We start from the raw sequence: 13,215 nt of genomic DNA, 5'->3' as shown, positions 1-13,215 counted from the left end.
GCTGGGGCGGCAGCTGGGCCTGGGTTCAGAGCTGGGGCGGGGGTCGCTGCGGGGAACACGGGTTGGGCCTGGGTACAGAGCTGGGGCGGGGGTCGCTGTGGGGAGTGGGGTGGGGGGAGCGGGGGTCGCTGCAGGGAGCACGGGCTGGGCCTCGGTTCAGAGCTGGGGCGGGGGTCGCTGTAGGGGGGCCTGGGGTCGCTGCGGGGAGCAGGGGCTGGGCCTGGGGTCAGAGCTGGGGCTGGCATCCCCCTGCAGGCTCCCTCTGCCCATGTGACGCCGCCCCCATCCCAAGCGCCATGGCGGTTAGCGGGGGGGGGTTCACACCGGGCCGCCAGGCCGAGTCCCTGGGGGAAGTGGGATGGAGAAACGGGCCCGCCAGAGAGATGTCGCGGTGCCCATGGGAGTTCGCAGGTGAGGCCCAAACCCTGCTTCTCCCAGCGAGAAACGGCACGAACCATGTCCCGGCTGGGGGGCAGCACATGCCTGGGGCGGGGATCCAGGCCACCATTTGCAAGTGATGAGTTTCTATTGCAGAATCTATTATTATTATTCACATTTGTGAGGGTGAGGCCCCAGGGTCAACCAAGGATGGGGCCCCATTACCATGGGTGGTGACGTGTGAGCCAGGAAGCCTCCAGGTGGACTCTCAGGATTGTCTTTTACCTGGTAAATGGATCCGTTAGCTCTGGAGTCCAGAGGAAACCGGAAGCCTGGAGACCCATGACCCCGTTGTGACAAGCCATGTGTCAGAGTAGAGCTGCACCGCATCATGGCATTGACAGAGCTGCCGCTTTCAGTCCATTTAGGAATGCAGATGTCCGCTGTAACTCTCCACCCCCTTCACTGACATTGGGTGTAGTTCTGTCCTCGCTCATCGGTTCTGTGTTCAGATTGGCTGGTGAACCAGAATTTGCCCTCCCCTTGCTGTCCTGGGGACAGATTTTGGGGGATTGCCTTTCTGATTTTGATCTCCTTAGTGTTTTACTTGTTTCTGCCCTACTCTTTGCAGTTTTCCTTTCTGAGAGATCCTTTCTCCTGACTGCTGGATGTGATCTTGTCTGGGTTCTCTCTCCATTCTGCAGACGATGGGCTTGAGAGTGACTGTGAGAATGAGAAAACTCTACGGGAAGATCCTGGAAAGGTGAGCGCCAATGAGCTGTTTTCAGACTGCTCCATGGGCAATGTTTCCCAGAGTCTGGACCAGGGAAAAGACAGTGAAAGTCAGCATGGGTTACAAACGCAGCAGGGAAAATCCACAGGGAACCGGTGGGGCAAATCCACTCTCTGTGAGAGACGTCTCAAGAAGTGCAAAGATGTGGCTGTGCACTAGAGCCCAGCTCAGAGGGGAGAGAGACCCTATAAATGTGAGGAATGGGGCAAAAGCTCCTGGCAGTGCCCAGCCCTTATCAAACACCAGAGAATCTGTATGGGAAAGAAGCCCTACAAACGCATTGCGTGTGGGAGGAGCTTCCAGCTGAGCTCAGCACTCTTAAACACCAGAGCACCCACTCCGCGAAGAAACCCTCCAAGTGCCTTGGCTGCGAGAAGCCATTCAGCTGGTGCTCCGCACTCCTGAGACACCAGAGGAGCCATGCTGAGCAGATCCCCTGCCATCCCACTGAACGTGGGGAGAGCTTCCAGCAGCGCTCTGCCTTTGCCAGACACCAGAGAATCCACTGGGCGGAGAAAAGGTATGAGCGTGCTGACTGCGGGAAGGCCTTTGGGCAGAGCTCGGACCTGATCAGACATCAGAGAATCCACACCAGCGAGCGACCCTACACACGCGCCAAGTGTGGGAAGAGCTTCTCTTGGAGCTCAACCCTCATCACGCACCGGAGGATCCACACAGGCGAGAGACCCATCAGTGCAGGGAATGTGGGGAGTGCTTCAACTGGAGCTCCACCCTCCTCGTCCACCAGAGGATCCATATGGGGCAGAGACCCTACAAATGCACCGAGCGTGGGAAAGGCTTCAGTCACAGCTCAGCTCTCATTCAGCATCAAATAACGCACACGGGAGAGAGACCCTGGACCTGCTCCAAGTGCGGGAAGAGCTTCGGTCAGAGCAAATCCCTCCTTGCCCATCAGAGAACAGGCCCTATGGGTGCAGTGAGTGTGGGAAAGTCTTCCAGCGAAGCGCGGAGCTTCTCCGACACCAGGTTATCCACCTGGAGGACAGACCTTACAAATGTAGCGCCTGCGGGAAGAGCTTCAACAGCAGCTCGAACCTGACCGAGCATCAGCGAATCCACACTGGGGAGAAACCCTACAAATGTGACGTGTGCGGGAAAGGCTGCAGCCCATGGCCCACCAGAGAACCCACATGGGCGAGAGGCCCTATAAATGTCCCAGTTGTGAACAAAGGTTTAGGTGGCACTCAACACTTATTAGACATCGGAGAATCCATGTGGAGCCAGTTGCTCTGGGGGCATTTTCGTAAAACCGCCAGGGAGCTATGTCCTGTTAAGCAGGGAGCCTGGGGGCTGCACAAGAAGGGCTGCGTTTGCTGTGGACCCCTCCCCAGGAGGGAGTAAAAGGAGGCAGCCCAAGACTTGAGCATTCACCTGCTGAGAGAGGAAATGTTGTTACTATCGAGGAAAAAACATCGTAAAAACTCATCAGCTACGTAACTCCGAGCTGCTTGGATAGCGGGTCGTAGCCAGTGTGCTGGGGCCAGTTTTGGGGTGACTGCCTGATTCTAAGTGGGCACCAAAAAAGTCGTCATAAAAATAATCTGGTGTTCAATGATAGTCTAAATGTGAATTGTGAAAAAACAGCTCTGTGCTGTGAGGGAGAGAGACTGTGCGGAGCAGGGGTGAGTTACTGAGGGGACAGTGAGAAGACAGAGGCGAGCTAGCCGTGAAAGAAAGCAGAACGGCTAAATTCAAATATATGGAGCTGTAGCCCCTACTCATTCATGCTGGCGCGGCCCTGTGGATTTCTCATGTTGTGTTGGCCACAGCTGAGTGCAGTGGAATTTGCATCGTGCCTGCGTCCAGGTGTGGACTGGTCCATGACTTACAAAAACCGAATCCATACACTGGAGGCGACCTTAGGCCAGTTGGGACGGGAGCTCGCTCATCCCAGGGACTGCGAGAACAAATGACCTGCTGTGCCTCCAGGCGGCAGAGGGGGTGATGCTGATCAGTGAGACTGGCTGCTTTCTCTTAGGAATGGCATAAAACCATTTTAGCCTGCTTGAAACATGTAAAATAGGTTTGTGGGTGGTGGTTGTTTTTTTTTTTTTAAAGCCCTCCCCCCGCATTTCTGCAAAGGCTCCCTCTGATCAAGGCAACCACCTCACCCCTTTCCTTGGTCTGTGTCTGCTATAGGCCCCATTACACAGGAAGTGCTTTTAGCAGCCTTGTTGCTGTCTCACCTGAACTGTGAGAAATGCCATGTTTGGGGACGTGGGATTTCCCTGGGGACGAGAGAGGTTCCAGTGTGACCAGTGGCCGGAAGGTGCAGGCCTCCTCCAGCTGTGACTGTACAGGAGGTTCCTAGTTGGTTTGATGGTCAGATACACCCGCCACGGCTGTGGTCATGAGCCAGAGTGTGTAACTGAGCTGGAGTTAGTGTATTGAATGATCCCTGTGGCACAGGCTCAACACCCTCTAAGCAGGGGCTGTATGTGTCTCCATCCCTTTCGTGCAGCTCCCTGGTTCCCTGAAACAGTCATTGCTTATGCCACCCACCCCACTGCAGCCTCACTGGGGAGATCTAAAATGAAGCCATCCTGTGGTCCAGAACCTGCCTGAGCTCATAGTTCTGGGCAGGGACGGGAGCTGCCTTCTCTCTGTGAGACTGGCTGTGAACACTGCCCTGAGTCCGGTGTGTTCTGGGAGCAGCGGGGCAGTCACACACTACAGCATTTCTCGTTCTTGTGGATGGTATTTATCCCAGAGCCAAGGGCAGTGGTTAACAGGTGGGGGTTTTGCTGGGGGTGTGTGTGTGTGTTTGAACAGGAGGGACCAATGAAAGTGTAGAATTGCTGAGCCTGGAGACTTTTGAACATTTTACATAACTAACACTCACATAATCAGTGAGGTGACAGGCAGGCTTTGAGGGCCAAAGCTGGGGCATTTGCCCAGCTGAGAAACTTGCTAGTGGGACCAGTTCAAATGCCCTCAGGCCCTCCTGTTAAGGGCTGGTCCTGGACCAGTGAGGAGGGAGGAAGGAAAGCTCACGCTCCCTGAGTCCTAGTAGCTACATCCCCCAGGCCCAGAGGTGTGTGCCTGCCTCAGCTAGGGTGGGAAGGCAGAAGAGGCTGAGTATTTCCATGCTTTGATGGGGGTGAGCTTCCTGCCCTGGGGAGGAGATGAGTCCAGTTTGCTATGGGGCACTGACTGATCACATGAGTTTGGGAGGCTGACTGGTGATTTTTCCACTCGTGGGGTTGGCAATGCTGATCTTGCTCACCAGGTGGCTTTTCCCAAAGAGCTTGCAGCACTAATTGTAAGTACAAGGTAACTCATTAGTAATAGCACACGAGTAACAGACAGTCACCACAGCGCTAGTTATTTCTAGCAATTATGTTTTCACACTTTTACTTGCCTGTCAGGTATTTTCTACATTCATAGTTTACAGTTTAACAGAGTGGCGAAAGCAACAGGTTAATCACTGTCAGAATTTTGACTTAATCTCCATGAACAGAATATTGTAATGTATACCATTTGTGGATTCTTTGGTCATCCAGCTGTATTATTTAACGAAGAGACGTAAATCAAAAAGCATGAACAGATGAAACTCTTACAGAGCGGCGTTCCTTTTTCTTTATGAGTCTTACTTTAAATCTCTGGTCTAAAAGGACGCTTAAAAAAATTAAGCTTTAATGTCTCTCCTATAAAGAAAGAAAACGTAAAATTCCCCAAAGCCCCCTAGCGTGCTAAATCGTCCAATCCAACTCCAGTCAAGTAACAAAAACCCGTCATGTGACACCACATATTTTAAACCCATATGGAGTGCTAAACTGAAAACAACCCATTTAAGTAGAGCTTAGTGTGCAAAGCCTGGCGTGAAACCAAAATTCAGGTTTCTTACAATCTTCATAAGAAAGTACCCACACTGTGTTGTCAAACACTGCTAATTGCTGGGGTGTTACATTGAAGTGTACAGCCAGTATGATCATGATAAATTCTTCAAAGCAACAACGGGTCAGTAGACAAGAGAAAAGAGGTTCACAAAAGGTGAATCCCAATGCTAATTAAAGTGAAACTGCCCATTAACAGATGCATATAAAAGTTAGTAAATTTCTTTAATTGTGGAGCTATGACACCCTGGCCCCACCCCAGAGCCTTCACCCCCCCTGCACCCTAAACCTCTGCCCCAGCTCTGAGCCCCCTCCCACACGCTGAATCCCTTGGCCCCACCCTTTCCCACACATCACCTCCATATTGGTGCGCATAACAAAATTCATTCTGCACATGGATGTAAAAAATTAGAGGGAACATTGGCTGTTAGGTGCTAGTACAATCAGCATCACTTAACAGTAACATGGATGCTCTTGCAGTTAGAGCACTGGACTGGAACTAAGGATCATCTGGCTCATTTCACAACTCTGCCATGTAATTCCTGTGTGATCAAGGTCAGGCAACTTACCTGTTTTTGCCTCAGCTCCTCATTAGTAAAGTGGAAATCAATGATACTTCCCTATTTCACAGGTGTTTGGTGAAGATAAGCTCACTATTATTTACAAAGAGCTCAGGTACTACAGGGGAACAACACCCTTGCCCACGAAAATTGTTTTATCATTCAGTCCTTTCAAGACTAACAGCTTCATGCAGGTTTATGAATCACATTATGACTTTAAGTAGCAAAAAATCCCAAATCTGCTGCTGTTTCAAAGACGTGTGGAACAACGTCCATTACAAAAGTGGCTAGGCTACCTGGATCCCCGCCCTCTTGGATCGCAGGCAGGTGCTAAATGCTTAATTGCAGATATTGTAAACAGGAAATGAACACAAAAATTGGAACGGTTCAAGCTGGGCCCAGTGCCACGAAGAGTGAAGAATCCCTCAATCCCACTGGCACTAGTGGTTGATAACACATACACGGCAGGACTGGATCCAAGTCACCAACTCCATCACTCCCGACAGGGAGGAAAGTACAACGTGATGGTGAGATGTTGTTTGATTTCATCGGATCTGTGCCCTGGTATTTGCATATATCCAAGGTAGATGTTTAATTACACTGGTTCCAGGCATAACAAAGAAGAACAGAATTGATAAAGGTACATTGAAACCTAATCACTTATCAAGTCTGAAAGACCTAGGTAAAACCTTTCAAACCTCACTGCCTAAAATTAGCTTTATTAAGCTCTTCAAATTGAGATGCCTAAGTAGGCTTTCAGTGGGGCTGAGCACCCACCAAACCTCTGAAAACCAGATGGGGTTTTTTGTGTGCGCTTTAATATACAGTTAGGTGCAAAGTTTGACATTTTTGGACATGTCACCAGATACTGCATAATCATTTCATACAAACTTTGCATCATCTTTATTCCTCAGAAGTAAAACAAAAAATATAACAAGAACAGGGCAAGAAACTCCCTAGCACAGCCACAAAGAACTTTCATTGTAAAGGTATTTATATTTATGTAGAACAATGCAAACATATAGGCCTCAATTCTCTGTGCATTTATTTCTCCACTTGAGGCACGAACAGGACAGCGACAGGGCTTAAAGTCACCGTTGTGGTAGGCCAGCTCAGAGTCTGCCTGGCCCCCAAGTAATGAAGTTAAAGCAACCTCAAATATACCCTGCTAATTCATATTCTAACTCCATATAATGTACTTACTGGTTTAACTTTTTTTAGGATAAGAAAATATGACTATAATGCTATCGTATTCTAGCAGCGTGCAGTCTAGACCAGACAGGGCGGTGTGCGTGGCAACTGAAACTTCTGATCATTTGTTGCTGCTGCCACAAGCTCCTTAGCTACTCCTGTCTGCAAAAATCCAGCAAACTCGGCACACGTCATTTTATAGTTGAAGTGCACGAACAGCTCAGCTTTCACCATGTCCACCAGGAGCCGAGTCCTTTCATCAGCCCACAAGTTCTTCATAACGCTGAAAACGCGTTCCACAAATGCGTTGCTGGGTGGAACAGCAAACACGTGCTGCACAATTCTAAGCAAGTTTGGGGCCTCGCAGCACTTAAAGAGCTCTACCCACACCTCAGAGACATTGATTTGATGGTGACGCTCTTGTTGCTGCTGGCACTGTGTCGATTCAGCATCGTGTATTGAACTCTTGAGGATTGGTAGCACATCATTCAATACGCACATTTCTGTAAATAATTCATCTATGTTCACTTGAATGTTCAAGTTTGTAGACAACGCGCACAGTTTGTCTAGCTGAAGAGGTTCGTCCAGATTGAGTGGTGCACACAACCTATAGAAAGAGTTTTCGCTGAAATCAAACCACTTTTCCAGGTACTGTAGCATGCGTGTGTAAGCCCGCTGGGCATCGCCAACAAATTTATTCTGCTTGTTAAGCGGTAGCTTCTTCAGGAACTGTGTCACTTTGTACCCATAGAAGCCTTTCTCTTGTCGATTCTGAATCTCTCTTCTCAGCTTGTTGAATATAGCATAGAGTTCGGTTACCTGAATGTAATCACTTTCAAGAACCTTTATGGTGTTGTTAAATTGGCTCATAATGTTGTGCACAAAGTAGATGTACAGTTCGGGAAGCGTAACAGTTTCATCATCAGAAACTGTCCCCTCTTGCTCAGCAAGAAAGGCCCATATTGCGCGGCTCACATCTTCCTCTCCTTTGTTCACAAAGTAAGATTTGAGTGCAGGCCAATCCTTCAGTAACCTGTCTACGGCAGTGAAAAGGGTCAGAAAACGTTTAGGTACCTGGTGTAAGATTTCTAAATATTCTGTCTCCATGAAGTCAAAGAATTCTTTAAGTTCACTGATATTCTTTGCACTGGATGAGAATTCACTGAAGACCTTGATGACCAAATATTCTACATCGTAAGAGAGCATATTCAGGCCATGTTTCGCTGTATTGTGAACTATGTGAGCACTGCAATACCCTGGCACAAGGTTTGGTAAATCCAACATTTGTTTTAGGTGCAGAAAAACAGACTTATTTTCTCCAAAATTGACTGCTCCATATGCCACAATTTTATTCTGTATCAGACCGGAATTTTGAAGACAATTTCTTAAGTTGTTTGCGATTGCCTCTGATGTTTCGTCTGCATCCTCGAAAAAGTCTATGATAGACATGCAGAGTCCCTTATCTTTATTAAAATAGCGGACGGCAACTGGGAATAATATAGTGTTCCCTTTATTAGACGCATCTGTCGCCACTGAGAAAGGTGTTGATCCAATGTCTTGCACAGCCAGTTTCAATGAATGGGGTGCTAATACATTCTCAATCAAAGCTTCTGCTTTTGTCATTCCACAGTGAATTTTGGAAGCTATCTTGGAATCGGGGAAAATGGAGTGATACAGTTTATTTCCACAATCTTGAGAACGGTAGCTGTGGTGGTGTTTAACTCCGTGATATGTTAAAAGCAATTCAGCCGTGCATATGTGTTGTTCTTTGGCGTTATCAGTCTTTATGGAGACTTTATTGCTAGTACTGGACCATACCTGTCCTTGTACTTTGATTCTGTGACCTTTTGTCTCTGCATGATGCTTAATAGCTTTTACAGAATCAAACTTAACCGTGAATTGAACACAACAAATAGAACAATATCCCGAGTCTTCACTTGCCTTTGTAAGCCAGTTCCGATACTCTGGGAGTTGTAGCCACTCATCTTTAAAAGAGCAGAGCCTTCGACTCTTTTTCTTTTCGGGTTCCGCCATTTCACCCTCGCGCTAGTCTGGCTGCAAGCACAGGTCAGCCACCAGATAAAAGTGTTGAGTGTGTGTGGCAGTTGCTCCCCGCTGCTTGTGGTGGCGCACTAAAAAAGTTATTCAAAGAGTCAATCACCTAGTTTTTGGCAGATTGAGTACGCTAATTACAGGTTTTATTTGTTACAGGACGCTAGAAGAAGATGGACAATCGTGGTAACTCACTTTTGGTGTCCGGTCAATACTTCTGACTAGAGACTGCACAGGTCCCCTTAAAACTGGACTTTTTATATATTAGCCTCTCTAATTTGTCACAAGCTATTTTCCTGTTTTCAGTGCAGCTAAAGTTAACAGCGGTGTTTTGACCAGCTTGGGTAACATCCAGTTCTGCAAGGACATCTCTGTGTATTTGCATCAGTTCAATTAGCACCACCCTGGGGAGAGCATTGACCGCTGCAGCTAGCACATCAAGCGGCATGCTTACAGTGTCCCCATATTTCATGTTTGGTAGAGTATTATTAAGCCTTGACAAAATGACGTGAAAACGATAAGTTAACAATATAACTTACATTGGATACCAGTTGCTCTCAAGATTAACAAAACAAGGCCCTAACATGTTGATATATTAAGTCAACTGTATTAAGATAAGAGTCAGAGTCTGGTTTTAACCTTTAAGACAGAAAACCCCCAGGCAGAAGACAATGCACAGAGAATTTAGTTCATAACTCAACACCCTCCCCACCCCCCCCACCCCCGACAGTGTTTATATTTACGTATTAGGTACCAGTCATTCCTTAGAAACTTCCAGTGACTGAGAAGCTGTAATTGTCAGGGGTTTCTCAGGATCGCCTTCATTTGTTGGTACTACATTGACTCAACACATGGTATCTGTTGTTCAAACCTTTGCTGAATGTTGTGTCAGAGAAGTCAGGACAGGGGCAATAGGGGGCAGAGCACTGCGGGAGCAGTCCCTGGAGCCAGAGGCAGCATCGGTCCCTGGGCTGAGGGCATTCGGGGCACGATTGGGCGTAGGTGGGGGTTGATTCCTGGAGCAAGGGGTAGGGTTGCCACCCCTCTGGGTTTTTGGCTTCTGTGTCCAGGTGCGATGAGGCTGGAGAGAGCCGGGGCCTGGGAAGCTGAGAAGGCAGGACGGGCCATTACGGATAGCGAACCCGGCCATGCTCCTCAAATGCTGTGCGCTGGCAGGATCCCTCCCCGACGTCCAGGGACACCATTTAGGGAGGGGGAGAGGAGTACTTGCCCTCCCCGCCCCCCCAAGATTCATACCCAAGCCTTGGCATGCAGGAGTGCTGGCCCTTTAAGACAGGCACACAGAGGCGTGTGTGTGTTTGTGCACGCAGGAGTCACACAATCCCTCCCCCGAGCTCAGAGATGAAAGTAAGCTGGCACGGTCCAGTACAGCATACCGGTGAGAGCCGGTACACAGCCGACCATACAGCAGGGCCACTGATGATGGGGGCCAAAAGGGGCAGCTTCCCCAGGGCCCGGCAATTTAAAAGGGCCCAAGTCTCCCGGCAGTGGCCGGGAGCCCCGGGGTAGCGCTAGTGGCGGAGATGGCAAAGAGCCCCAGTCCCTTTAAATCGCTGCTGGACCGCGCTGAAGGGCTGGCCGGTGGAGTCTGGCCCCAGCCCCACCCTTCCACCCAAGGCCCCGCCCCTTCCGGTTGAGTCGCCCCCGCACCTTGCTCAGGATCCCGGCTGCCCTGTGACTGGAAAGTCCCTTAAATTGCTTTCACCCAGCCTGAGCTGTCAATCAGCTGGTGGCTCCTTTGACGCCTTTCCCGTGCACATCGCTCTGCACAGTGCTGTGCCTCCCCTGGCCAAAGCCTTGAGTTTGCACTATCTGTGGTGAACTTTCCGGGGGAGGGGAGGGTGGGTTGCTGGTCCCTGGATCCTGCGTCTCCTTCATCCTCCAGGCTACCAATTACAAAGTTCCCTTCCCCCCCAAAAGGGTTTGAACTAATGCCTTCAGACCCTCATCTGCCGAAGGGATCTATGTCACCTTTGGTGAGTTCATCCTACTTTTGAGAGGCTTTCTAACCTTTCACAGCAGAAGTATATTGCAGTCTGCCACGCAATCATGATGCCAGTAAAAGCCAGTGCTTTTACTGACATGATGTAGCTGTATTTTATTAGTTCCTCCACTGTTTTGCTGCCTTTTGTCGACAAAACTCTGTGGTGTAGACAAGACCTCTAATGCCTAAGACAGTGCCCTAAAGAAATTAAAGGAAAAAGCTCAGAGAGGGTAAAAGATGCCCAGCAGCAAGACAGTGGGGGTAGTTCTACATTATCCAGAGGGGTTTCTTTTCAGATCTCTTCAGCTTCTAGTTTCATCTCCAGTGTTCCAACAAAAAGAGCAAGAGCTGCCCCCAGAATGCCCCGTCATTTACCTAGGCCCGAGTGTTGGATGCTGATAACTTGTGATGTATGTGTTTAAGGATCTAGCCCTTGGTTCAACTTTATATCTAGGTACCGTCTTGTAAAATGGCTTGCTTTCCCCCCGGAAACGTTCTCTTGTGGATGATCTCCATACATAGTTTTACCATAGTTAATTCATTGCAATTAGGGGTCCTACACAAAGTCTAATGTTACTAGAAGGCAATGTTTGTTCCAATCTTTACAGAAGTTCTATCAAGTAAGTTCTACTAATTAGATACACTTTAATACTACCAGTAAGATGTGCTAAATGAATTCTTCACTATAGCATGCCACTTAGGGAGGTCTTTTAGCAGAGAATCCCTATCCATAGCTGTCTCTAGCACAGTTTCCAATGGAAATTGCAAACGGGCAAATTCTGCCCTCCTTTGCACAGCTGGAAATCGGAGTCACTACATGGGTCTCAACCATTATTCTGAATTTGGAGTTGTGTAAATGAGAACAGAATATGGCCCATTTTATTTCATTTTTAGTTTTGATCTTACTGATGCAAGATTTTGAAAAATATATTTTGGCCTCCTTATTATAAACTTAAGGTTCACTGAAATTCCACTATATTTAGCATTTCAATCAATCATTTGTGCATTGAAAAAGTAAGACTACAGAAAGTACTGCTATTTAAAGTGCTTCAGTTGTGGGGTGCCATGAAACAACCTTTGAGTTAGGGTGTGATAAAATATTGTCATTCCAATCGCTGTAGTACCACAAGGTTTAAAGTTGTTTAAACTTTTCCAGAGTACTGTCAACCTGTGGAACTCCTTGCCAGAGGATGTTGTGAAGGCCAAGACTATACCAGGGTCCAAAAAAGAACTAGATAAAATTCATGGAGGATAATAGGCCCACCAATGGCGATTAGCCAGGATGGGCGGGGTGGTGTCCCTGGCCTCTGTTTGCCAGAGGTTGGGAATGGGTGACAGGGGATGGGTCACTTGGTGATTCCCTGTTCTGTTCATCCCCTCTGGGCCACCTGGCGTTGGCCGCTGCCGGAAGACAGGACGCTGGGCTAGATGACCCAGTATGCTTTATGTCCTGCACCCCCTTGCAAGAGTCTGATTTGTCTTGGGCACCCCCAAGTTTCACCTCACTTAAAAACGACTTGCTTACAGACCAGACAGGAACATACAAAAGCCCCGCAGCCCCCTGGGGCTGAAGAAGGGCGTACGGGCTCGTTTCCCCCCGACGATGCTAAAAGGGGGGGCACTCGGAAGACGCTCCCTTGTGCTGACAGTCGCCGTGCGTCTGGAGCCCGAGCTGGCCCTGCCCTGGCTAGCGCTTGCCCTGTCGCCCGGGGCAGACGCAGGCCGAGGTCGGGGGAGCCCCCGGGAAGAGCCCTGCGAGCCCCGCCGGCTCCCTCCGCGCCCCCCGGGCGGGGGCCCCCTGGGTGAAAGCAGCCGGGGAGCGGAGGCGGCGGCTGCCCCGTCGCCCCCCCGGCATCCCAGGGAGAGTTGCCCCCCGCCCTGGTGCCCCTGCCCGGGCAGCGCCGCTACCTACCGGTCCGCGGGAGCCAGTGCCGGGTGCTCCCCCAGCAGCCGCTGCTCTGCCGGCCCGGCGGCGCTTACTGCGGGGACCGGACGTTGGGTGTCCGGTCAGCCGCGACGACCGGACACCGACCCGATCCCCTTTGCGGCCGGCCGAGCTCCAGGCGGACACGTTTGCGACACAAAGGCGTTTGCCTCGCTCCTCTCGCAGGACTACATGTCCCAGCATGCAACGCTGCCGGGCCGCCCTGGACCCGAGGGAGCGGCCCGCGCCACAGCAAGGCGGGAAGCTTCCACCGGCGGGGCCGAGCGGGGCGTCAGTGCGCGGCATGCTGGGAGCTGTAGTTCCGGGCCGCGCGTGGCGCTTGGCCTGCTGGGAGCTGTCCCGCCGGTGGATTTGCTTTGCAGCCTATCAGAAGAGGGGCTGGCCCTTTGGAGGGCGGGACTGGCGCGCTCAGTTTGTGATTGGCTCCGTTTCCT

The 13,215-nt window shown here is 50.0% G+C and overlaps 1 protein-coding gene and 1 pseudogene across 1 annotated transcript; one reads left to right on the top strand and one right to left on the bottom strand.

The window, feature by feature from the left end:
- The first annotated feature begins 296 nt into the window (after window positions 1–296).
- Window positions 297–4,751, top strand: LOC122464801 (annotated as a pseudogene).
- LOC114021973 lies at window positions 4,544–13,078 on the bottom strand. The gene is made up of 2 exons (XM_037891831.2): window positions 12,749–13,078; window positions 4,544–8,911 (listed from the first exon to the last, which is right to left on the bottom strand). The coding sequence occupies exon 2, from the start codon at window positions 8,811–8,813 to the stop codon at window positions 6,858–6,860; it is 1,956 nt and encodes a 651-aa protein (XP_037747759.1). The 5' UTR covers window positions 8,814–8,911; window positions 12,749–13,078; the 3' UTR covers window positions 4,544–6,857.
- Window positions 13,079–13,215: the final 137 nt, after the last annotated feature.

This window comes from Chelonia mydas, chromosome 2 (assembly GCF_015237465.2).
Source record: "Chelonia mydas isolate rCheMyd1 chromosome 2, rCheMyd1.pri.v2, whole genome shotgun sequence".
NCBI lineage: Eukaryota > Metazoa > Chordata > Testudines > Cheloniidae > Chelonia > Chelonia mydas.
This window is presented reverse-complemented; position numbering and strand designations above follow the sequence as displayed.